A 27,037-nucleotide genomic window follows, 5' to 3' on the forward strand; every position below is an offset into this window, starting at 1 on the left:
ATGTCCTGGTGCTAACCCCCAGCTGGAGTGGCAGTATTACCAGAATAAAATCCTGAAAGGCAAAGCAGGTACAAATGAGCTCTTCTTGAAATCTTAGTGCTCCTGTGGATGGCTTTTGGATTTTGCTATTGGTATGTTTGTTATAGAAATGAAAGCAGAATTGTAGCAATTAGCTTTTTCATTCAGGGGTTTTAAGGATATCAGTGTTAGGCTTTGTTGAATTGGAGGCTGTTTTCCTGAAGCAGAGAGTGAAGAATGATTTACAAGGTTTGATTACTTTGCTCTTTATGAACTTAGATTGGGGATAAAAATTATGGGCATAATTAAAGAAGCCTCTAACTTGAGAGCTAATTACTAGTCATTTGGTCATTGTATCACAATAAGAATGTTCAAGTTTATGTTTCTCAAGATTTGTATGAGGAAGTAGGATAACAAACGGTAGAATTTTTAATTTATTGGAATTAAAAGTGAACACTAGTAATCATTCTCCGTAGCCTTTAGTGAACCTATTTGTTAAGAGATATAACCTTGTTGTTGACTCTCATGACTTTTTAGTTTTGGATATTAATAAGCAAAATTGTAAGTTGTACTAATCATAATACTTATTAAGATTTCGTGTGTCTATTATTTTTCCACTGAGCAAATTCACTGAGAAATGTTTTCTTAGAAATTAATTTTTTGATAACTGATTAGTTTTCTCACGGTTGTTTTGCAAAGCCAAAAAATTTTTTTAAATTAATTTCTCAGAAAAATATTTCCCATAAAGTAGTCAGGAGTTAGATATACAGTGAAATGGAAGGCATGCAGTTTAGTTTTATTGCAGTCATTTCAGTGCCCTTGTTGTCAGTTATAAAACATTGAGCTGACTTGTCAAATGACCTCAGTGAAATTAAGGCAAAAGGAAAGCAAGTGAATATCTCTGAGGACCTTTTTTGGGATAATAGTCTTTTTGTTGGTTTTGATAATCTGCTTATGTGGTCTTAAGTATGAAAAAACATAATTGTAGATACATATTTATGCTTTGTGTGTACATTTATTTCAAGTTTTATAAAATTTTTCTTGGTATTTAAATCTTTTCAGAGATTTCTGAGATTCTAGAATTTTGTGTGGCATGAGTAGGTCTGGAGTTGCTGTTATTGAACTTGTTGAGATTTAGTTTTATTATGGTCTAGGTAGTTTTTTTAAGTATTGCTAATATGGTTTTGTGGTAGATTGGTTTTTCTTTCTGTATTTTCTGTGTGCTACTAAACAGATGAAATCGTAAGTTATAAGATAAAAAATAAGTAGTTTAAGGAAGTACACAATACTTGTCATATGTTAGGCATTTATGAAATATTTACTAAAGAATGTTGAAAGAAGAAGAGCCACCATGTGTATACGTGCAGTAGCATCTTCAGTGTTCAGAGTCTCTCTGGTGAGTAGTCTTGTTACACACATCTTTTTATTGGCAGTCTGCATTTAAAATGTTGACCTTAAGCAATTGTTCCTTAGGAGTTGAAGAGAGCTAGTCCTCTTTGGTCTTTCCTTCTGTTAGAAACAATCTTACTATAAATGGTTTATTAAAACAGTACTGTCATTGGTTACTTAAATGTCTTCATCAATTTAGCCACCTGATTTTTATAACATTTTAATACATTCTATAATTACATCCTCTTCACATAAAAATGTGGGTGGTAAACCAGAAGGTACATATTAGGGGAAATATTTATATTTCACTTACCATTGAAAACTGTCAAAAGGAGATTGTCCGGTCACTAGAAAAGGTGATATGACAGTTTGTATTTTATACTCTTACTTTAATCTCATGTCATTTACTTTTATATCCTAAGCCTTTTCACCCATTAGCAGCTCACCAAAATATTTGCTACATCTAAAATGAATAGATTGTCCTTTATTATAAAATTTGATTACAGCTAAGCTGTGCTCAGAACTTTTTTAGTGCCTTGTTTCCCTTTGCTTGTTATTCCCTGACCTTTCTCTCTCTGGGTTATTATCAGACATGGCACTAAATATAAAAATATTGAAGATCAGTTTAGGAATTAGAATCATTGTCTTCTGTGCACTAGTTTTGAAAAAAAAAAAAAGATCAGTTCTAATGTTTGGCTTATACGTCTAGGCAAAATATTAGGACAAATAGCATCCTTAGTCCTTTTTGAAACTTTAGTTTCTTAGTTGTCATATCCAAAAGTTCTTTAATTAGACCAGTGCAACCAGCGGATCTCATCCATCCATAACTTCTTTTGGAGGCTGCTTCCTGAGCAGTACTCATAAGTGACAGTTCTCATTGATGATCTCTTTGTTTGGAACAATTTATGCTCCAAATGTCATGGTTGGGGCCTTTTACTCTTTCCTGGATTTCCAGGATGCAGATGTTTTCTATTCCTTCAACAACTTCAGTTTTCATTCTAAAGAACAACAGTTAGGGCTGGGCACAGTGGCTCAAGCCTGTAATCCCAGCACTTTGGGAGGCCGAGGTGGGTGGATCATGAGGTCAAGAGATCAAGACCATCCTGGTCAACATGGTGAAACCCCATCTCTACTAAAAATGCAAAAAATACGCTGGGGCATGGGGTGCGTGCCTGTAATCCCAGCTACTCAGGAGGCTGAGGCAGGAGAATTGCCTGAACCCAGGAGGCGCAGGTTGTGGTGAGCCTAGATCTTGCCATTGCACTTCAGCCTGGGTAACAAGAGCAAAACTCTGTATATATATAAAAAAAAAAGAACAACAGTTTTAAAAGTCGTATTAGTCATAGATTTATTCTCAACAATTTCTTTTTCTCAGACTTGGGTCCTGGCCTCTGATTTCTCCAACCATTCCTCCACATTCTCCATGTGCCTGTCTAGTTTGTCAATTTTTGAAGAGCAGTTCTCCACTTTGCCCTCCAGTGAGGAGAGTGTATCCCTGCATTTCCCTGAATCTCACATGAAGCCACTCATTCTACTCCTGGAGGAACCCACGCACTCTGCTGCACTGTGGAACAGGTCAGCCAGCCCAATGGATAGGAACACAATGGTGCTGCCTCTCAGGCCAGGGCACTGGGGGCGCATGGACCACAGAGACTGTTCTCTCCTCAAGCATAAGTTTTCTGTTATTTTCAAGACAGTATCTTAGATAACTAGCCCTTCAGATATCAAAGTATGGTAATTCTCCAACTTGTAAGGCATAACTCACGGTTACACCTTTGAAAAGCAGTTGGTTGTGGCTGTTCAAACTTGAGCGCTCCTTTTTTTTGGAGTCTAGTTGTACCCTCTGTTGAAGTGTGATACTTACAGTCCTGAAATTCTTAACAGATTTTCAGCTTAGATGAATGGACTATTAAAATTTATGTTTAGCCTTTTAAAACCCTCCAGCAACACTGGGTAATCTGCTTGGGATTCTGTCTTTAGTTTGTAACCATATAGCTAGCATACTTTATTCATATGTCAGAAACTATAGCTCACAATACACACTGCTATTTTGAAACAAGTAGGATTTGACCCCACTGAGATGCCAATCAGTTTGATTTGCATTTATGCTGTTGATACATGGTTGCTGAAATCCAGAAATGCTTGTATGGGTTGCATAGTTAGATGAAAAATGTTGATGATTACTGGTCAAACCAAGAAGAATTGTTTAAGTCCATGAAACCAGAGATTTTCCAGTTTTCCTGGTGGTGCATTAATTTGGCTGACTTTTCACAGAACAAGTCTAAAATAAACTGAAGAGAAATGCTGGGTTTGTAAGTTATATGTTGTTACAGTGTACACAAAATAGATTTGTCTGGAATAGCTGAAGTGGTATATTTTGGTTTTGTTTTACTGATGGTATTTTTGTTTATAATAGTAGAGATGTGGCTGAGATTGTGGTTTTATAATGTGATTAAGTTTTTTTTACAGCATACTGTTCTTGGAACCTAATAGTATCCCAAAAGACCTATGACTGAAGTCATGTTTTAATCTATTTCTCAATTCCTCATGAAGCTAAAGGCAATAAAGGAAGTAAAGTGGCATGCAGCCAGTAGGCTCTCCAGAGTGTGTGCTTTTGTATTCTTGTATTAAGTTGTAAATTTGGTTTGGATATTAAGAGATGTTGGTGAGCCACACTAGGCTACAGTTGTGTTCTCCAAAGCATTGATATTCTGATCACACTTGAATGTTTTTAATTGAACATGCATTATTAAACCAAAAGTAAAATTACCTGTAGCAGAAAATAATGTGAAGCGGGGGATAATGTGATGAGCGTTCAAAAGAAAAAGCTTGAATTTAGGATAAAACCTCTTCATGGTTTGTGGCCTACTAAATTATTGTTTGATCAGATGGCTGGTAGGAATTTCATGTTTGTTGTACATGTTAATTAGCTCTAAGTTCTACAGATAGTTCTTTTAGGAAACAGCAAAGAATATTCAGAGAAATTTGTATTTTTCATTAACTTTTCCTCATTACAGAGAGCCGCACAGTTCTTGTAAGGCTATCAGAGGGGATTCAGCTCCCTGATCACTTCTCATCAATGTCCACCTCAAGGGACTGTATGTTACAGAATATTTTATTTTTATCTTTTGGTGTATTTTTTTTTAAACTCTCAGGACACTTTGAATTTATTATAAGTTTTTATCTGCTGATGAAGACTATAATTGAAGCAAACCATTTTAAAGTTACAGAGTTGCCTTTTATTAGATAAGGAGATAATATCAGTAAAGATAACTGTATTTGGAATTTTCTAAACCTTTTTATATGAAAATAATGGAAAACAATTTTCTTGAAAAAGTTAGAGAAAATCAGTTTATAACATTTCACCATTAAATTTTCTGTTTTATTATTTTTAAAGCAGATATACCAGATTCATCAATGTGGGAGAATCCAGATTCTGGACAAATAAATGGAATTGATTCTGTTTTGTCAAAGGCTGAAATTGCATCCTGTAGTTATGAGGTCCGGTATGTAGAATTTGTGTGTTATAATTCTTAATGAATAATTTGGTCATTACTTTTATATAATTTTTTGAACCATAATCTTTTGAAGTTGATTGAGGCATGCCAGTCAGGCCAGTGATTTAAATGTTACAGACCTCTTATGGAAAGAAATGGTTTTAGCCTTAATCATTTTATTCATGCCCCCCACAGCCCCTCACCAGTGCTAGATACCTTTAAAGAAACAACTTACTAGTTCCTTGATGAGAACCAATAGGTCCTGTAGTGGGAACCAAAAGAAATTGGGCATTGTCATTTTTATTGTCTTTTGAAGCATGAAATAAAATAATTAGATATTTTTGAATGGGAGAGGACTTTATTAATTTATTTTTTAAAATTTTTTATTGCATTTTGGGTTTTGGGCTACATGTGCAGAACGTGCAAGACAGTTGCATAGGTAAACACATGGCAGTGTGTTTAGCTTCCTTTCTCCCCTTTACCCACATTTGGCATTTCTCTTCAGGCTATCCCTCCCCAGCTCCCCCCCCACTGGCCCTCCCCTTTTCCCCCCAATAGACCCCAGTGTTTACTACTCCCCTCCCTGTGTCCATGTGTTCTCATTTTTCATCACCCGCCTATGAGTGAGAATATGTGGTATTTCATTTTATGTTCTTGTGTCAGTTTGCTGAGAATGATGTTCTCCAGATTCATCCATGTCCCTACAAATGACACGAACTCATTTCTGATTGCTGCATGATATTCCATGGTGTATATGTGCCACATTTTCCCAATCCAGTCTATCATCAATGGGCATTTGGGTTGATTCCAGGTCTTTGCTATTGTAAACAGTGCTGCAATGAACATTCGTGTGCATGTGTCCTTATAGTAGAACGATTTATTGTCCTTTGGATATATACCCAGTAATGGGATTGCTGGGTCAAATGGAATTTCTATTTCTAAGGCCTTGAGGAATCGCCACACTGTCTTCCACAATGGTTGAACTAATTTACACTCCCACCAACAGTGTAAAAGTGTTTCTTTTTCTCCATATCCTCTCCAGCCTCTGTTGTCTCCAGATTTTTTTAATGATCGCCATTCTAACTGGCATGAGATGGTATCTCAATGTGGTTTTGATTTGCATCTCTCTGATGACCAGTGATGATGAGCATTTTTTCATATGATTGTTGGCCTCATCTATGTCTTCTTTTGTAAAGTGTCTGTTCATATCCTTTGCCCATTTTTGAATGGGCTTGTTTGTTTTTTTCCTGTAAATCTGTTTGAGTTCTTTGTAAATTCTGGATATCAGCCCTTTGTCAGATGCGTAAACTGCAAACATTTTTTTCCCATTCTGTTGATCGCCGATTCACTCTAGTGACTGTTTCTTTTGCCATGCAGAAGCTGTGGAGTTTCATTAGGTCCCATTTGTCTATTTTGGCTTTTGTTGCCAATGCTTTTGGTGTTTTGTTCATGAAGTTCTTGCCTACTCCTATGTCCTGGATGGTTTTGCCTAGATTTTCTTATAGAGTTTTTATGGTGCCAGGTCTTATGTTTAATTCTTTAATCCATCTGGAGTTAATTTTAGTGTAAGGTGTCAGGAAGGGGTCCAGTTTCTGCTTTCTGCATGGCTAGCCAGTTTTCCCAACACCATTTGTTAAACAGGGAATCCTTTCCGCATTGCTTGTTTTGGTCAGGTTTATCAAAGACTGTATGGTTGTAGATATGTTGTGTTGCCTCCGATGCCTCTGTTCTGTTCCATTGGTCTATATCTGTGTTTTGGTACCAGTACCATGCTGTTTTGATTACCGTAGCCTTGTAGTATAGTTTGAAATCCAGTAATGTGATGCCCCCCGCTGTGTTCTTTTTGCTTAGAATTGTCTTGGCTATGCGGGGTCTCTTTTGGTTCCATATGAAGTTCATGGTGGTTTTTTCCAGTTCTGTGAAGAAAGTCAATGGTAGCTTGATGGGGATAGCATTGATTCTGTAAATTACTTTGGGCAGTATAGCCATTTTCACGATATTAATTCTTTCTAACCATGAACATGGAATATTTCTCCATCTGTTTGTGTTCTCTCTTATTTTGTTGAGCAGTGTTTTGTAGTTTTCCTTGAAGAGGTCCCTTACATTCCTTGTGAGTTGTATTCCTAGGTATTTTATATTTTAGCAATTGTGAATGGCAGTTCGTTCTTGATTTGGCTTTCTTTAAGTCTGTTATTTGTGTAGACAAATGCTTGTGATTTTTGCACATTGATTTTATATCCTGAGACTTTGCTGAAGTTGCTTATCAGTTTCAGGAGTTTTTGGGCTGAGGCGATGGGGTCTTCTAGGTATACTATCATGTCGTCTGCAAATAGAGACTATTTGGCTTCCACCTTTCCTATTTGAATACCCTTTATTTCTTTTTCTTGCCTGATTGCTCTGGCTAGAACTTCCAGTACTATATTGAATAGGAGTGGTGAAAGAGGGCATCCTTCTCTAATGCCGGATTTCAAAGGGAATGCTTCCAGTTTTTGCCCATTCAGTATGATATTGGCTGTTGGTTTGTCGTAAATAGCTTCTATTACTTTGAGATACGTTCCATCGATACCGAGTTTATTGAGGGTTTTTAGCATAAAGGGCTGTTGAATTTTGTCGAATGCCTTCTCTGTGTCAATTGAGATAATCATGTGGTTTTTGTTTATGGTTCTGTTTATGTGGTGAATTACGTTTACAGACTTGCATATGTTGAACCAGCCTTGCATCCCCGGGATGAATCCTACTTGATCATGATGGATAAGCTTTTGATTTGCTGTTGCAATCGGCTTGCCAATATTTTATTGAAGATTTTTGCATCTATGTTCATCATGGATATTGGCCTGAAGTTTTCTTCTCTTGTTGGGTCTCTGCCGGGTTTTGGTATCAGGATGATGTTGGTCTCATAAAATGATTTGGGAAGGATTCCCTCTTTTTGGATTATTTGGAAGAATTTCAGAAGGAATGGTACCAGCTCCTCTTTGTGTGTCTGGTAGAATTCGGCTGTGAACCCGTCTGGACCTGGGCTTTTTTTGTGTGGTAGGCTCTTAATTGCTGCCTCGACTTCTGACCTTGTTATTGGTCTATTCATAGTTTCCGCTTCGTCCTGGTTTAGGCTTGGGAAGACACAGGAGTCCAGGAATTTATCCATTTCTTCCAGGTTTACTAGTTTATGTGCATAGAGTTGTTTGTAATATTCTCTGATGATGGTTTGAATTTCTGTGGAATCTGTGGTGATTTCCCTTTTATGATTTTTTATTGCATCTATTTGGTTGTTCTCTCTTTTCTTTTTAATCAATCTGGCTAGTGGTCTGTCTATTTTGTTGATCTTTTTAAAAAACCAGCTGTTGGATTTATTGATTTTTTGAAGGGTTTTTCGTGTCTCAATCTCCTTCAGTTCAGCTCTGATCTTAGTTATTTCTTGTCTTCTGCAGGTTTTGAGTTTTTTTGATCTTGCTCCTCTAACGCTTTCAATTTTGATGATAGGGTGTCAATTTTGGATCTCTCCATTCTCCTCATATGGGCACTTATTGCTATATACTTTCCTCTAGAAACTGCTTTAAATGTGTCCCAGAGGTTCTGGCATGTTGTGTCTTCGTTCTCATTGGTTTTGAAGAACTTCTTTATTTCTGCCTTCATTTCATTGTTTATCCAGTCAACATTCAAGAGCCAGTTGTTCAGTTTCCATGAAGCTGTGCGGTTCTGGGTTGGTTTCTAAATTCTGAGTTCTAACTTGATTGCACTGTGGTCTGAGAGACTGTTTGTTATGATTTCAGTTGTTCTGCATTTGCTGAGGAGTGCTTTACTTCCAATTGTGTGGTCAATTTTCGAGTTGGTGTGATGTGGTGCTGAGAAGAATGTATATTCTGTGGATTTGGGGTGGAGAGTTCTGTAAATATCTGTCAGGTTTGCTTGTTCCAGGTCTGAGTTCAAGCCCTGGATATCCTTGTTGATTTTCTGTCCGGTTGATCTGTCTAATATTGACAGTGGAGTGTTAAAGTCTCCCACTATTATTGTGTGGGAGTCTAAGTCTCTTTGTAAGTCATTAAGAACTTGCCTTGTGTATCTGGGTGCTCCTGTATTGGGTCCATATATGTTTAGGATCGTTAGCTCTTCTTGTTATATCAATCCTTTTACCATTATGTAATGGCCTTGTTTGTCTCTTTTGATCTTTGTTGCTTTAAAGTCTATTTTATCAGAGATGAGAATTGCAACTCCTGCTTTTTGTTGCACTCCATTTGCTTTGTAAATCTTCCTCCATCCCTTTATTTTGAGGCTTTGTGTATCCTTGCATGTGAGATGGGTTTCCTGGATACAGCACGCTGATGGGTTTTGTTTTTTTATCCAATTTGCCAGTCTGTGTCTTTTGATTGGTGCATTTAGTCCATTTACATTTAGGGTCAATATTGTTATGTGTGAATTTGATACTGCCATTTTGATGGTAGCTGGCTGTTTTGCCTGTCAGTTGATGTAGATTCTTCATTATGTTGATGCTTTTTAGCATTTCGTGTGATTTTGGAATGACTGGTACTGGTTGTTCCTTTCTATGTGTAGTGCCTCTTTCAGGAGCTCTTGTAAAGCAGGCCTGGTGGTGACAAAATCTCTGAGTACTTGCTTGTTTGCAAAGGATTTTATTTTTTCTTCACTTATGAAGCTCAGTTTGGCTGGATATGAAATTCTGGGTTAAAGTTCTTTTTCTTAAGGATGTTGAATATTGGCCCCCACTCTCTTCTGGCTTGTAGAGTTTCTGCTGAGAGATCTGCTGTGAGTCTGATGGGCTTCCCTTTGTGGGTGACCCGACCCTTCTCTCTGGCTGCCCTTAGTATTTTCTCCTTTATTTCAACCCTGGTGAATCTGACGATTATGTGCCTTGGGGTTGCTCTTTTTGCGGAATATCTCTGTGGTGTTCTCTGTATTTCCTGCATTTGAGTGTTGGCCTGCCTTCTAGGTGGGTAAAAATTTCCTGGATGATGTCTTGAAGAGTATTTTCCAGCTTGGATTCATTCTTTTCGTCACATTCTGGTACACCTATCAAACGTAGGTTAGGTCTCTTCACATAGTCCCACGTTTCTTGGAGACTTTGTTCATTCCTTTTTGTGATTTTTTTTCTAATCTTGGTTTCTCGTTTTATTTCATTGAGTTGATCTTCGCCTTCTGATATTCTTTCTTCTGCTTGGTCAATTCGGCTGTTGAAACTTGTGCATGCTTCACGAAGTTCTCATATTGTGTTTTTCAGCTCCTTCAATTCATTCACATTCATCTCTAAGTTATCCATTCTTGTTATCATTTCCTCTAATCTTTTTTCAAGGTTCTTAGTTTCTTTGCATTGATTTAAAACGTGTTCTTTTAGCTCACAAAAGTTTTTCATTATCCGCCTTCTGAAGTCTAATTCCGTCATTTCATCACAGTCATTCTCCGTCCAGCTTTGTTTTCTTGCTGATGAGGAGTTTTGGTCCTTTGTGGAAGTCGCAGTGTTCTGGGTTCGGGTGTTTTCCTCCTTTTTGCGCTGGTTTCTTCCCATGTTTGTGGATTTATCCACCTGTCGTCTGATTAGTTGCTGACTTTTCGATTGGATCTCTGAGTGGACGCCCAGATTGTTGATGATTAATTATTTCTGTTACTTGGTTTTCCTTCTACCAGTCTAGCCCCTCCACTGTACGACTGCTGAGGTCCACTGTAGGCCCTGCTTCTCTGGGTTGCACCTATAGCGGCTGTGGAACAGTGAGGGATGCTACCAGTTTCTTTTTCTGCTATCTTTGTCCCAGAATGATGCCTGCCAAATGTCAGTCTTCTGGATATAGAGGGGTCAGGGAGCTGCTTGAAGAGACAGTCTATAGTTAATAGGAGCTCAAGTGCTGATCTGTGAGCTCTGTTTTTTATTCAGGGCTGTTAGGCTGCTACATTTAATTCTGCTGCAGCAGAACTTATAAAAAAACCCTTTTTTTCTCAGATGCTCTGTCTCGGGGGGTTGGGGTTGTCTTTTTCTTTTTTTGAGATGGAGTTTCACTCTTGTTAGCCAGGCTGGAGTACAATGGCGTGATCTTAGGCTCACCGCAATTTCCGCATTCTGGGTTCAGGCAATTCTCCTGCCTCAGCCTCCTGGGGTTTTCTTTATGTGTCCGTTGCGCTCTCCTGCCCAGCTAGGAGGCAGTCTAGTCACTATTTGCCTGCCGAGGCTCCACCCTGCTGGTATGAGGTCCGTCCTGTTGCTGCAGGCTCTACCCTGCTGCTGTGGTCTCTGCCCTGTGCCACGGGCTATGCCCTGCGGCGGAGTCGCTCTGTTGTGGCGGGTTGCCTCGCAACAGCAGGCTGCATCAGCAATGGGAGTGTACCTCAGTAGGGGCGGGTTGCCTCGGTAATGGCAAATGCCCCTCTTCCACTGAACTGCACCGTCCTGGGTTCCGCTGTGCCCATAGTGAAAATCTCCACCTGGAGCGTTTGGAATTGCCATTTTGTTTGTCCCACTGCCCTGGCTCAGACGCCGTTTCCCTGGAATCTCCTGGCCTGGCTCACTGTCTATGTCCCATTCAATCAGATGCATATGCCAATCTGCCCTCTCAAGTCTCAGATTGCCTGTTAAACACGGCACCTGGACCCGTGCGCTTTGTGCAGAGCTCTGTGGAGCGCCGCTGTGCTGCAGCACTGGCCGCTGGCTGCACCAGCCGCCAGGTGCACTAGCCAAAACTGCTGTGCTGGCACCCCGTGTCTTTTTTACACCTGGGAGTTTCCCTGTTCTGTGGGCAAGAAATGTCCGTCTTAAAATGTGGTCCTGACTCACCCTCCACGCGTTCACCGAGAGCTTCAATCCTGGGTTGTTCTCACTGCGCCATCTTTAGTGGTCTCCACTTTTCTTTTAATAGGTGGCTTCACTTTTTGGACCTGGAACCCCATTTACTTTTTCCATAGAGTTTCCATCTTTACCTGAGAAATACCTGCTTAATTGAGGCATTTAGTTAAAACTAGCAGCCCTCTTAAAGGTTTTGGTCCTATCTCCAAGCTTAATTTTCACACCCCAACTGAAAAATAATAGGAGTTGGAGATAGAACACACCCCCTGCCTCCCTCCCCGACCTCCAGTTTAGGTCATTTCATTCCATCAGATGAGCTTGTGTAGAGAAGAGCTGTGCTTCTTTCCTACGGGGACATTCCACTTAGATTAGATTGATTATGTTTAACTTGGTGATGTTTAATATAGCCTTTCCTTTACACCTGTAGTGCATAATAATTTTGTTCTAATATACTAAAGATACTCTAAAAAACTATGGGTTTCTCCCCATGCCAATCCACCCCAACACATGCACACACTAACACAATCCAGAATGATGATTGTCTCTTGCTAATCTTGCAAGTTCCTGAGAACAGATTGGCTCCCCAGAACTGTAAGGGAAAGATCATGGTCAGATTATGGGAGTGGAAATTGAGGCAATAATGGGAAAGAAAAAAGAGAGACAGAATGTCTTCCCTGATGCTAAGAAGTTTATGACAAAACAGATATACAAAAAGGGAGGCAGAAAGCCTTTCCGAAAAGCAAATAGCTGTGCAAAGCGTCTGTCTGCCTTTGACCAACCAAGTATGTGATTTGTCTGTTCTCTTGTGTTTCTCCTCCCCATTTTGGAAAACACTTAGGTTTCACTTAAAATTTTACCTTTTGGTGAATGGTACTTCTCTGGAAGATTTTGTTTGTTTGTTAACTCAGGGTCTTTGGTATTTACTTGGCCTTTGTTCTGGCTTTGATTTAAAAATGGCACAAATGTGAACCAGCACCCTTAACACCTTTTCATCTCACTTCCATTAAGGAATAAAGTATCTGGGTTTAAACTTGTGTGACACACATTGACGACTTCGTAAACTTGTGTTATATACTGGTTCCAGAGATTTTCCTGGCAGAACTTGGACTAGATAGTTGTTCTGCTACTGAAGACCACTAAGAAGGATAGGAGTTAGAAATAACAATAATAACAATGAACAGAAGTTAGCAGACTTCACTCTGAGTTCTCTTTTTTAAAGACAGGGTCTTGCTCTGTCACCCAGGCTGGAACGAAATGGCAGGTTCATAGCTCACTGCGGCCTCGAACTCTTGGGCTCAAGGGATTTTTCCGACTCAGCCTGCCATGTAGCTGGGACTACAGGAGTGTACCACCACACCCGGCTAATTCTTTTTTCTGTTTTGTAGAGACAGGGTCTCCCATAGTTGCCCAGGTTGTCTTCAAACTCAGACTCCTGGCCTCCAGAAGTCATCCTGCCTTGGCCTCCCAAAGTATTGGGATTGCAGGTGTGACCACTGCACCCAGCCTGAGTTCTCTTTTGATAATTTCTTACAGAAGACTAGAAACACAACACTGTCTTTTCCTCATTGATGCAAAATTTTTACTTGATGGTGTGGATCCATTTTAATAATAATCATTATAGTTTCCTTAGGTTACTCCAAACCTCTTTCCCAGATTTTTGTATACCTTTTTAAAGCATTTAGGGCAAATTGAAGAAAACCAAGACTCCAACTTAGAGCAACAGAGTTTATCAGTATCTTTTGGGTGGGACTCAAACCTTATGTCTTACAGAATAGGACACAGGGACTGCTACCTGCTGACCCAGCTGTAGGAGGGTTAATATCTCTTCAGAGAGAACCACCAGTTGGTTTGCTTAAGATCCTTCATCCTCAGGTCAGTGGTACTACTTTTGTTCAGGATGATAGCACGTAGCATTGTTGGATTTGGGCCCATTTTTTGAATTCTTGTTCTGTTTTTCACTGAAAAACTGAAGCTGAAACCATTGTGAAATTTGGTGATGACCGCAATCATGATAGAGTCCCTTACATTCTGTGAGTCAGCTAATGTATCTGTAAGTCACACTATAGACTTGTTTAAATGACAGTTGATTTCTTAGATGATTTTGTAAATAAGATAGATATTTTAATATTATTCACTAATAAGGAAAGTGACATTTTTGATAACTTGAGTTACATATATTTTAAAAGTCTCTGGTTCATCTATATGTGGAGTCCAAATTGAGGAGTAGATTCTAGAAATACTCCTATTAGCATGATTTGGCACCAAAAAAATTCTTCAGCCTAAGGATGCTCTCGTTATGTCACCTAAAGACTTTAAAAATTATTTTAAATTAGTTGTCTTGTGCATAGATGGTGGGTATTTTGTATTAATACCATTGTTATTAGTAGCTTATTCTGCATACTTAAAGAACTACATATATTCCCTTTCCTAGGAGTTGGATGTTCAATGGAATCTAAGTTGGCATCTTTAGGAATTAAAACGTATGGAGACTTGCAGTATATGACCATGGCAAAACTTCAGAAAGAATTTGGTCCCAAAACAGGTCAGATGCTTTATAGATTCTGCGTGGCTTGGATGATAGACCAGTTCGAACTGAAAAGGAGAGAAAATCTGTTTCAGCTGAGATCAACTATGGAATCAGATTTACTCAGGTACTGATCATTGAACAGATTTTACCATCTGTTGTTCTTTACATTTTTACACAGTCCTACCTCTCTAATGAAACCATAGGACTCTTGATGCTTGAAATTAAGTCTTAAAACTGTTGTATTCCCAGAGCCTCAAGAAGGTCTTTAAAGGCAGTGTGTGATAAGGTATAGCCTAAGATAGGATTGAGACTGAGGAAACCTAGCTTTTGGGGAAATATACTAAAAGATTATGCTTTGGGGGCCAGTTTTTAGAAAACTCGAGATTATAATTATTCTCATTTACAGTGAAAAAAATGAGAAAAATATTTTTTAATGTTGAAATGCTTTTTAAGCTGTAGTTAAAATTAAGTTTCAGTGAACCTCTCCTTTTGCATGCTTTTGGAAAGCTGCAGCACAGATGGCTGAGTAGTTTCCATTTTCCTTCAGATTATGGATTTGAATGTGTCTTGAATTTGTATGTACAAATGACACCATATCATAAGGATTTGAAATGTGATGAGTTAATTATACTCTCGTGCCTACACTGTGGACCTCAGGAGTTTGTTTCCTTGGGCATGGAGATAGAGGATGGTTGGGCTATAGCAGTGTTGGAACACATAATTTATTAGCATAGCTTATTACCATAATTACAAAATAATTTCAATAAGTCATTGATGGCATAGAAAAGAAAGAAAGGAAAAATATCTTTTAAAGTACTCATTACTTTTACTTTGTTAAGAAGGTGGGTATTTTTATTTAATAGTTGAGGGTATTCCAAATGTTGTTTTCTTCTTCTCCTCCTCCTCCTCCTCTTCCTCCTCCTCCTCCTCCTCCTCCTTCTTTTTTCATTTTTTTTTGAGATGGAGTCTCCCTCTGTCACCCAGTCTGGAGTGCAGTGGCGCAATCTCAGCTCACTGCCACCTCTGTCTACTGGGTTCCAGCAATTCTTCTACCTCCTGAGTAGCTGGGATTACAGGTGCCTGCCACCATGTCCAGCTAGTTTTTGCATTTTTAGTAGAGATAGGGTTTCACCACATTGGCCAGGCTGGTCTCAAACTCCAGATCTCAGGCAATTTGCCTGCCTCAGCCTCTAAAAGTGCTGGGATTACAGGCTTGAGCCACCATGCCTAGTCCCTTTTTTTTTTTGAGATGGAGTTTCACTCTGTCAGTAGGCTGGAGTACAGTGGCACTGTCTCAGCTCACTGCAAACTCTGCCTCCTGGGTTCAAGTGATTCTCCTGCCTCAGCCTCCCAAGTAGCTGAGACTACAGGTGTGCCCCACCACATCAAGATAATTTTTATATTTTCATAGAGGTGGGGTTTCACCATGTTGGTCAGGATGGTCTCGATCTCCTGACCCCCTTGGCCTCCCAAAGTGCTGGGATTACAGGCGTGAGCCACTGTGGCTGGCCCACATTTTTTTTTAATAGATGCTGAGCATGATAGTGAGTGACCAACATGTTTAATACTCAAAGTTAAAATACTTACAAACAATTATTAGGTACATAGTAAAGTGGAATGGAAGTTTCTTCATGTTTGCCTTTCCACAGCCAAAAGAGGCAGAAGCTTTTCTTCTGAGTCTTTCAGAAGAAATTCAAAGAAGACTAGAAGCCACTGGCATGAAGGATAAATGTCTAACTCTAAAAATCATGGTACAAAAGCCTGGGGCTCCTGTAGAAACTGCAAAATTTGGAGGCCATGGAATTTGTGATGACATTGCCAGGTAAGCTCATCTCAAAAAGAATATTGGTAATTATATTTCAGTACAGGTTGTTATAAGTAATAGAAAATGAAGAAAACTAAGGAGTTTGAATAAAGAGCTGTAAACCCATGTTACCTGGCGTTCTGTAGAAGCAGGCATTAGTCCAAGGCATTCCACTTAGGTTAACACACTAGGTTTCAGCCAGGTCTACCCACGTGGAGGTTGGTTTGACAGCATTCCTGACCTTGGCAGCCCTTGCTTGGGGTCTTCAGGCTGTTAACTTGACTGCATGGACAGAAAGGCAAGGCTGCAGACCAAAGGGACTTCTATAGTTTTTGGACTTGGCGAAACTTTGTTCCTTAGGGAAATTTCAGTGTAGTTCTTAAAAACAATAATGCAGGCCAGGTACAGTGGCTCATGCCTGTAATCCCAGCACTTTTGGAGGCCAAGGCGGGTGGACCACTTGAAGCCAGCAGTTCAAGATCTGCCTAGCCAACATGGTGAAACCCCATCTTCAGTCAAAACACAGAAATTAGTTGAGCGTGGTGGAGCTTGCCTGTAGTCCCAGGTACTCGGGATGCTGATGTAGGAGAATTGATGGAACCTGGGAAGCAGAGATTGCAGTGAGCCGAGATCACACCAGTTCACTTCAGCCTGGGTGACTGACAGAGCAAGATTCTGTCTCAAAATAACAATGATGATACACAAAGACAGACTATAGTAGCTATAAAAATGATGGTGAAGGAGAGCAACTACATTTACATAGGTGTATAGATTTAATTGGTGAAAAGATGAATGAATCACTGTAATGCCTGAAAACTGGTAAAAGCTCTTAACCCCCCCCCTTTTTTTTGAGATCGAGTCAGGCTCTGTCGCCAAGGCTGGAGGGAAGTGGCATGATCTCAGCTCACTGCAAACCTCTGTCTCCTGGATTCAAGCGATCCTTCTGTCTCAGCCTCCCAGGTAGCTGGGGCTACAGGTGTATGCCGGCACACCCAGATAATTTTTTGTATTTTCAGTAGAGATGGGGTTTCACTATGTTGGCAAGGCTGGTCTTGAACTCCTGACTTCAAATGATCCATCCACCTCAGCCTCCCATAGTGTTGGAATTATAGGCATGAGCCACAGTGGCCTCTGAAACCTTGATTTTTTATGTCAGGGCCAGCCACTTAATATTAAACTTCATGTAAGATTTGTGACCACTATGAAGATCCTTGGTTTTACATGTCATTTTATCTGTCAAACCAAAACCGTGTTTTATCTGTTAAACCAAAATTTTGAGACTTTTGACACTGAAAGCTACTTATAAGGAACTATAAAGTATAGTTTTGTTGATGTTTAACTCATGCCAACCATACACAGTACATTCATGTATATGATGATACTGTTAGACTATGAGGTGACTGCTCTTAAACAGAGAAACTCCAAGTTCACCATTAATGCATTTGTTAACCATGAAAGCAGGAATTATAAATTATGATCAAACAACATAATTTATAAAACACATTTTTTAATCAGTTGGTTATCTTGAATTATTATATTTACCTACCTAAGTGTTACACGTGTATCTCAAATAGTAAATAGAATTGTCATGTATTTATTTACTTAAAAAATTTATTTTTATAGAAACAGGATCTCAGTCTGCTGCCCAGGCTGGTCTTGAACAATACTTTTGCCTTGCCCTCCCAATGTTTTGGGATTACAGGTGTGAGCCACTGTGCCCAGCCTTTAGGGGCCATTTCTATAAATTAATTAAGTAATATGATTATCTTTTCAAATAGTTTCTAAGGGAAAATCAGATTCAATTTATAATATTTTTTTTGGGAATATTTCCTGTTTAAAGGTCTGGAACTTTATTTGTTCATGATACATGGAAAGGACCATCCAAAACATAAAATAACTTTCCTTTGGAAAGAGAACTGGTAGTAATTTATTAATCTGTTACTGTGTTAGAAATTCTATTTGCCATGAGACACTCTGCTCATGCCAGAGAAGCTCAGAAGGCTTTGATGAAATGGTGGGTGAGGTTAGTACATCTTTGGGACCTAATAATGCTGATGAATCATTTGGTCCTCCTTAAGAGTTCTTTTTTTTTGAGATGGAGTTTCACTCTTGTTACCCAGGCCGGAGTGCAATGGCATGATCTCGGCTCACCACAACCTCCACCTCCTGGGTTCAGGCAATTCTCCTGCCTCAGCCTCCTGAGTAGCTGGGATTACAGGCACGCGTCACCATGCCCAGCTAAATTTTTTTTGTATTTTTAGTAGAGATGGGGTTTCTCCATGTTGATTAGGATGGTCTCGATCTCTTGACCTCGTGATCCACCTGCCTCGGCCTCCCCAAGAGTTCTTAAAGATCTAAGAATTGTATATTGGCTTTTCTCTATAAACAGTGAAAGGAGAGTCAAGAACCAAAATATAGAGAATTCATCTTTCTCTTCTGAATATTTGCTGTACCTCAGCATCAATTATTTGTACATAATCTTAGAACCTAAAACTTCTCTTGGAATCAAGAACATTGTGTTTACCATTCATTTGTGCTGTGGTTGAGAAATGTTATTTATTTTTGTATGTGTTAGCTAACATTTATCTTTTCCTAAATTTCTCAACTTTATTTTCAGTTGACCCACGTGTCCATTATCATTTTTACCTTAAAGTTCCAGTGTTGCATAATTTTTCTTTTTCCCCTTTGTTGCCAATGTAACTAGTATTTTTGGCTTCCTTGAAGGGATATTATGGCATTCACTTTTATAACCTTTGTTGTAACCGTTTATGACTTTTCTATAACTCTTTAAACAGTTACATACTACTGAAGTACTAGTGAATACATATGGAATGAAGCTTTTGTTTCTTAATTCTAACACTTACAGGACTGTATCTCTTGACCAGGCAACAGATAATGGAAAAATAATTGGAAAGGTGATGCTAAACATGTTTCATACAATGAAATTAAATATATCGGATATGAGAGGGGTGTTTGATAAAATTGTAAATTCTGACTTTCTGTAATGTTTCTCTCATTTGAGGCTTGCTCTCAGAATGGCTATTGTTGACGTGTAGGGACTTTATATGTAGATCTTTAGCTGCTTTGTGATACAAGAAAAAGAAACAAAAATTCTTGACTTTCTCCGATTTGATCTCCTTCATTTTCAAATAATTTTCTTAGATTCTTATTGTACTTTCCAATTTACCCCTAATTAACCAGGGGCTAATATACATGTTCCCCCTGTTCTTGTTTTCTAGAAGTGGATATAACTGTTAGGAGTATGAATACATAAAATTTGCACCTTTAAGGTCCTTTTTAATCAGACACATACTCTGCTGTATGAAGACCTAGAAGGAAGTGAAACCAAAGGCACACCAAGATGCCTTTGAAATAGGCAAGAGGCATCAAAATGTCAAAACTGTAGATTTTTGTTTTTTTGTGAGATGGAGTGTTTGCTCTGTTGCCCAGCCTGGAGTGCAGTGACGTGATCTCAGCTCACTGCAACTTCTGCCTCCTGGGTTCAAGTAGTTCTTCTGCCTCAGCTTCCCAAGTAGCTGGGATTACAGGTGCCCACCACCACGCCCAGCTAATTTTTTAATTTTTAGTAGAGACAGGGTTTTGCCATGTTGGCCAGGCTGGTCTCGAACTTCCTGACCTCAGGTGATCCACCTGCCTTGGCCTCCCAAAGTGCTAGGATTACAGGTGAGAGCAACTGTAACTGGTCCTCATCCCTACTGAAAACACAAAAATTAGCCAGGTGTGGTGGTGCATGCCTGTAGTCTCAGCTACTCGGGAGGCTGAGGCATAAGAATCACTTGAACCCAAGAGGTGGAGCTTGCATGAGTCACTCCAGCCTGGGTGACACAGTGAGGCTATCTCAAATTAAAAAGTCTTTAGAGCTTTAGTTTTATGTGTGCATGTGTAAGTAAGGGTTGTTTTGGCTTGATGTGGGCTTCGTTGAAGTATTAGTCACTAAGCCAGCCATAAGTGAAATTTCTCCTTGAAATACTGTTACAATGGCACTTTATGGAGTATCTGTAGTATATGTACTGTTCTTCACTCCCACCAATATTTTTTGAGGAGTATTTCATTTTAAAAAGATAAAAATAGTGAAGTTTCCAAGTAGACTGTCCTTAATTTTTTTTTTATCCTAATTTAAAACCTCAGTTGACTAGAACTTCAGTGGAATACAGTATTCCACTTGTTTGGATTTCATGATTTTAAAGACGTTTTGGTGTATTTGGGAAAATTGGATACTTTCAAGATTCAGATGAAAATCTAGAAATTGTTTTTGTAATAAGTCATATATAAGACTGAATACTTTGATTTACCTTTATTCTATAAACTGGATCTAGGAGATAGTGAAAAGGATTTGCTGAGGATTTTGCTTAGTCGAATTCATATTTTCACTTTAGTTTTCCTAGAAGCAATCTTTTTTCTGGGTTCTAGGTTGGGATTCACGTTAATCAGTTGGTTCCAGCTGATCTGAACACTTCCACATGTCCCAGTCACCCACTGATTCAGTCAAGCCACTTTCCTCGTGGGTCACACTCTGTCCATGATGTCTTCCAAGTTTAGAAAGCTAAGAAATCCACAGAAGAGGAGCACAAAGAAGGTTGGTGGTCATCAGTGTGGTTCTTGTTTAAGTGCTGCTTATGTCCTTGGAAAGGTGGCAGTTGGTTTTAAAATTGACACAGCTTTATGTGGTTTAAAACATATTTATATTCTTCATTATGATGAATCAATAATAAAGTTATTTTTTTGCATTAGACAGAGGAAATCAGGGATTAAAGGCTCTGCCCGATGATCTGAAGAGGGTATTTTCTCTTTGTAGTATTTCTGGCTGCTGTGGATCTGGAAATATCATCTGCTTCTAGAACTTGCACTTTCTTGACACATTTTCCTGCACATCTGCCGACCAGTATCAGTCCTGATACTAACAAGACTGAGTCTTCAGGGAAATGGAATGGTCTGCATTCTGTCAGTGTGCAGTCAAGACTTAACCTTAGTATAGAGGTCCCGTCACCTTCCCAGGTACACTTTTATGGTTCTAAATATAAGTACAAAAGTCGTTTACAAATGAAAATGGTATTTTTATTTCTTCATCCTAAGAAAGGGAGAAAGGGCCACTTGTTAGGGTAAGTTATGATGTTGATTCTAAGTAAGCAATAATTGGGTTGAGTGAAAGTGCTTTTGCAAAGATTTGCAGCTCTTGCAAGGTATAAAGCATGGTTGAAAGGCAGGCCTCCTGGGAACTGCCATTGTCTGTGACAGTGGTCATTGTGTAGACTTACTGTATTCAGCAAGGCAGCTTTAGTGATTAGTGGGGAAGTAGAGGCCTTACTTCAAAGGGTTTTTTTTTCTTTTTGCAGTATTTACAAACAGGTTTCTGGGATGGTTTAATTCAGCTTGTATGGGCTGTACATGTGTACTGCTGGCATGGCTGTACTGCTGGTGTGGTAGCACCTTAAGCTATATTGGGAAGTTTATTTGTGCCCCTGCTCCCCCTCCATGGAAGGAGGCTGAAGGAGATGTTAAATACTGGCTGTAAAACTAGGGGATGGGGCAATTCTGATATGCATGTTGTATTGGTTTCCAGCTGCTGGTGACAGATACCCGCAGTTGTTCCTGGCAAGATAAGATTGGCCTACCCAGCTGATGGGATTGCATGTTTCCAAAGGGCCGAACATGCATGGAAAGGTGGAGGGAGGTCCTGGCCAACGGACAGTGGATTCTGTCCTGCAAGTTAGAGAAAAGTCAGCTTCTAGAACCTTTTCTTATAGCGTGCCACTGTCAGAGTACAATTATTTGCATTTTTGGGGGGGTCTGTCATCTGAAAAGTGAACTTTTGACCCAGGATTGTTACCTGTCCAGACTTTTAACATGTGCCTCAGGTCTTCCCCCCTCTTCAGGGTGGGATTTGGTTTGAGCTTCACCAAGGCTATCCATATCTGTTGGCTCCAATTGCAGGATATTCCCTGAGTATATTCGGCCTTACCTGGTCACACGGTAGTGGCTGGTAGTGTATACACTTCTCTCCAGACTATACATATTACTTCAGGCTTCAGTGACAAAAGGCCAAGACATTCCAAAAATGTGCTTATCTGGGGGTGCCTTTCGTAGCTTGATGGTCTGTACCTTACATTGGTTATCCACAGTGTTCAAATTGAAATTTAAAGTGGCATGTCAACTACCCAACACCTCATCTCTGAGCGTGCTTTAACTTCAGACTCTGTGTTCGGCATTTTATAGCTGGATCAGTTTGTTTTAGAAGCATTTCCACCTGATATCCGGGAACAAGTAGAGCAAGTCTGTGCTGTTCAGCAAGCAGAATCACATGGCGACAAAAAGAAAGAACTAGCAAATGGCTGTAATACAGGAATTTTGCCACAACCAGTTGGGACAGTGTTGTTGCAAATACCAGAACCTCAAGAATCGAACACTGACACAGGAATAAACGTTATAACCCTTCCAGCATTTTCACAGGTAAGTTAAATACAGGGATCCTGTGCTGTAGTTTCAGTATTCTCACCCCGCTGCTCCAGTTCAGGCCCTGTGTCACTTGCCTTTCTCCTCTGTATCTTACACCTCTTCCAGTGGGGAGCGGAGGGGAGGGTGGGCTTGTCTCCATCTCCTCCATCTGCAGCTTCCTGCTGAAGCAGCAGAGGGAAGACATGGGGGGAGGCATGGTAAGACAGAAACACATGGATCTGGCCCAAACAGATCAGTGGCCACACTTGCATACAACACAGTGGAGATGTATAATCCTACATGGGGGACAGTAACAACCTGAGTTTCTGTTTTAATGTTTTGCTTCCCATTTTCTACTAGTGCATTTTACCCTGGTTGTTCTGCTGTTGTAGTGGGTTTTCTTAAGTTAGTATTCTTAATTCATTATTCTTGCTCTAACCGTTTTGAAGATTTAACCAGCTTTGATAATTGGGGACCTGTTAAGAATTCATACAGATCAGAAAAGTATTATTTGAAAAAAAAATCTATTTTGTGAAAAACATAAACTAGTTACCATCTAGAATTAGTTCAGGTTTGACTTTGACCTTGTCTTTTCCACTGGGTGGACCCTGAGGTATTTGCTGCCCTTCCTGCTGAACTTCAAAGGGAGCTGAAAGCAGCATATGATCAAAGACAAAGGCAGAGAGAGAACAGCACTCACCAGCAGTCAGCCAGCGCATCTGGTGAGCCTTGGAAGTGGCATGTAACAAAAATGAAAATAAAGAGTAATGGAGTCACTCTAATGTGTAATTATTGGCAGTGTATAATGGCCAGAGTCTAAGCTGTTAGTGGCATTAAGAGCTCTTTGTATTGGGATATCTGAAGTATACAATATGAGTAAATACCGTATTTCTAATTGGGTTTGTGTCTGTATTTTCATGATTAAATACACTTTTTACTTTTTAAAAAGTTGGAATAGGACATTGCTAGAAGTGTTTTGAATTACTTGTCCAGCTAGTTGTCCTTTGAGATGAATACATCAAAGAATGTAGGTTCAAAACAAAATCTGAAAGTTTCTGGATATGCATCATAAACACCAAACCCACATTTATTACTGCTTATAATATATAAGCAACACGCCAAAGGTCAAATTAGTAAGTGGCAAAGCAAAGAGAGAATTGGAGAGCCTGCACTTTCAGCCATTGCCATCCACTGCCTCTCACTCCTGGCAGGAGGGGCGGGGTGGGCTAGGGAGACTGTTACATTTTGGAGGAGGAAAGAGAACCCAATGCAGACTGTCTGTACTCATATTATCATTTTGTGGAGGATCTTTTTTTTTTTTTTCTTTGAGACGGAGTTTCGCTCTTGTTACCCAGGCTGGAGTGCAATGGCGCAATCTCGGCTCACCGCAACCTCCGCCCCCTGGGTTCAGGCAATTCTCCTGCCTTAGCCTCCTGAGTAGCTGGGATTACAGGCACGCACCACCGTGCCCAGATAATTTTTTGTAATTTTTAGTAGAGACGGGGTTTCACCATGTTGACCAGGATGGTCTCGATCTCTTGACCTCGTGATCCACCCGCCTCGGCCTCCCAAAGTGCTGGGATTACAGGCTTGAGCCACCGCGCCCGGCCTTGTGGAGGATCTTATATCCATCTTCTTTTAGTGCCAAAGAATGCTTTACTTCAGCTAAAGCCAGCAGCAGTGAAAGAAAAGAAACAAGAAAAAAAAAAAACAAAACAAAACAAACCTATCGGTTCCCCAAAAAGGATTCAGAGTCCTTTGAAAAACAAGCTGCCTAACAGTCCCACAGAAACTCTGCCAGGGGCCTGCGGGAGTCCCCAGAAGTTAATTGATGGATTTCTAAAACATGAAGGACCTCCTTCAGAGAAACCCCTGGTAATTCTTTAATGTGGACCTTTATGAGATCTTAATGTACCTGGATAATGTGTGAATATAGTAATTTTATCCTTTGTTTTCTTAACAGGAAGAACTCTCTGCTTCTACTTCAGGTGTGCGAAGCCTTTCTAGTTTGCAGCCTGACCCAGCTGGCTGTGTTAGACCTCCAGCACCCAATCTAGCTGGAGCTGTTGAATTCAATGATGTGAAGACCTTGCTCAAAGAATGGATAACTACTATTTCAGGTTGGCTTGGCCTGTGTTAGATGGCCCAAGGCTGAGATCTAGTGGTCTCATGATTTGGGAACATAAACAGACTAAACTATGGAGATTTAAACCATTTCTCTAACTCATAATAAGCTTAAAGGAGCTACCCCTAAAGCTTTTAGATTCCGGGGCTTGATTTGAAAAGTAACAAAGCCCATTCCTTTGAGAGCTGTAGGTTAGTGGTATAGTTGTAGAAATGCAGCTTTCCTTTATCCTTGCAGATCCCTGCCTTTCTCCTTCAAAAAGATATACTTTTACTCATTTGAAGTTTTTCCCCTTCCTAGATCCAATGGAAGAAGACATTTTGCAAGTTGTAAAATACTGTACTGATCTAATAGAGGAAAAAAATTTGGAAAAACTGGATCTAGTTATAAAACACATGAAAAGGTAATTCATCACTTTTATCAAAGGGGGAAAAATGGCGTGTCACAATGACTAATTGAGGGTGTACTACTGAGAAGTTTTAACCTTTCTGGGAAACTACGCTTTAGGATTAATGAAAAAGTGATATCTTTTATTTTGAAATCCCAGAGGAATAAATGCTATGTTGACTGAGTAGTAAATAAGGTCAAAGTGTGTTGTCTTCAAGGTCTTTTTTACACATGATTAAAATACCTTAGGAAGTGGGCTAGGCACAGTGGCTCACATGTTGGGAGGCTGAAGTGGGTAGACCATTTGAGACCAGACTGGCAAAAATGGCATAATCCGATCTCTACCAAAAAATATAAAAAATAAATAGTATGGGCGTGGTGGCATGTGTGGTCCCAGTTGGGAGGTAAGGGCTGCAGTGAGCCATGATTGCACTACTGCACTCTAGCCTGGTTGATAGAGACCTTGTCTCAAAAAAAGAAAATTGTTTTTTGGGTGTTTTGGGATTTTTTTTTTTGAGACAAGAGTCTCACTCTGTCACCAGGCTGGAGTGGCTCATTGCAGCCTCTGCCTCCTGGGTTCCAGCAATTTTCTTGCCTCAGCCTTCTGGGTAGCTGAGATTATAGGCATGTCACCATGCCCAGCTAATTTTTGTATTTTTTTAGAGATGGGATTTCACCATGTTAACCAGGTTGGTCCTGAACTTCTAATCTTAGCGTATCTGCCCACCTTGGCCTCCCAAAGTGCTGGGATTACAGGCATGAGCCACTGCACCCAGCCAGGATTCTTTTTTTTTTTTTTTTCCCAAATCAGTTTTTATAGGTAAAAAGGAATAGTCTTTAAGGACCTTTCCTAATGATGTTTCTTTTCTCCCCACCTTTAGGTTGATGCAGCAATCGGTGGAATCGGTTTGGAATATGGCATTTGACTTTATTCTTGACAATGTTCAGGTGGTTTTACAACAGACTTATGGAAGCACATTAAAAGTTACACAAATATACCCAGAGAGCCTGATGCTCTCCGATAGCTGTGCCATAAGTGCTTGTGAGGTATTTGCAAAGTGCATGATAGTAATGCTCGGAGTTCTTATAATTTTAAATTTCTTTTAAAGCAAGTGTTTTGTACATTTCTTTTCAAAAAGTGCCAAATTTGTCAGTATTGCATGTAAATAATTGTGTTAATTCTTTTACTGTAGCATAGATTCTATTTACAAAATGTTTGTTTATAAAATTTTATGGATTTTTACAGTGAAGTGTTTACAGTTGTTTAATAAAGAACTGTATGTATATTTTGTACAGGCTCCTTTTTGTAAATCCTTAAAAACTCAACTCTAGGAAGCTACTACTGTTTATTATACTAAAAGGCTGAAAAACCTCCAGGCCAGACTGCTAAGCTCTGAAATTCCTGAGAGGTCTCAGACTGGGATTCTACTTGCTCCAAGAAAGGGTAAAGCTTCTAAACCATCTTATTCTTGTCTTGTTCTTGTCAAGCACGAACACAGGAGCATGTTAAGAAAATCTTTACTTCTTCCATGCAGAGAAATCTATGTATTTTGAATTAGAAGCACCCTCACACCCACTTGAAGATTTTTTCCTGGGAATATTATTGTCCCACAGATCAGAGGTGGCATTGTCTTTGCCTCTATTGGCCATTGAGAAACTTTGATGATAAAAAGGAACGGTATAGATTTTCAAGCGTATATAAAATATTTGTATGCAATATGTTTTGCCATGACTTTAAAATAAGAATATAGTTTAAAAGTCTATGCTACTGGGTATTTGGAACTTTTTCCTCAGACACCCCATATTGACTTCAAAACAACCACAGAACTAGCTACAGATTACTACTAAGAATGAATCATTAAGGTTTTCCTACTACAATTTAGAAGCACTAAGCCCAAATATCAGGAAATGTATGCATGATGGAATTTTCTAGGACAAAACATACCAAGATTAATGTAAAAAAATCTCTACTGTTACCAGGTGCTGACATTCAAGGTAGTGTGACAGTTGTTGGTAAGATGATTCTTGTCCTAGGCGGACAACTTTTGGGAGAGAAGCT

At 39.5% G+C, this 27,037-nt stretch overlaps 1 protein-coding gene across 1 annotated transcript in view; it reads left to right on the forward strand.

Annotated features, from left to right (window-relative positions):
• LOC100410141 (DNA repair protein REV1-like) overlaps positions 1–26,248 on the forward strand; it is a 54,229-nt gene extending 27,981 nt beyond the window's left edge. The window contains 12 exon segments of the mRNA XM_078348356.1: positions 14,114–14,245; positions 14,248–14,333; positions 15,859–16,031; positions 18,880–18,982; positions 20,445–20,610; positions 20,830–21,029; positions 22,248–22,480; positions 23,067–23,188; positions 24,109–24,341; positions 24,430–24,586; positions 24,892–24,994; positions 25,860–26,248. Of these exon segments, the coding sequence (XP_078204482.1) occupies positions 14,114–14,245; positions 14,248–14,333; positions 15,859–16,031; positions 18,880–18,982; positions 20,445–20,610; positions 20,830–21,029; positions 22,248–22,480; positions 23,067–23,188; positions 24,109–24,341; positions 24,430–24,586; positions 24,892–24,994; positions 25,860–26,085 (1,934 nt within the window). The 3' untranslated portion in view covers positions 26,086–26,248.
• The last annotated feature ends 789 nt before the right edge of the window (positions 26,249–27,037 follow it).

Source organism: Callithrix jacchus, chromosome 14, assembly GCF_049354715.1.
Source record: "Callithrix jacchus isolate 240 chromosome 14, calJac240_pri, whole genome shotgun sequence".
Classification (NCBI taxonomy): domain Eukaryota; kingdom Metazoa; phylum Chordata; class Mammalia; order Primates; family Cebidae; genus Callithrix; species Callithrix jacchus.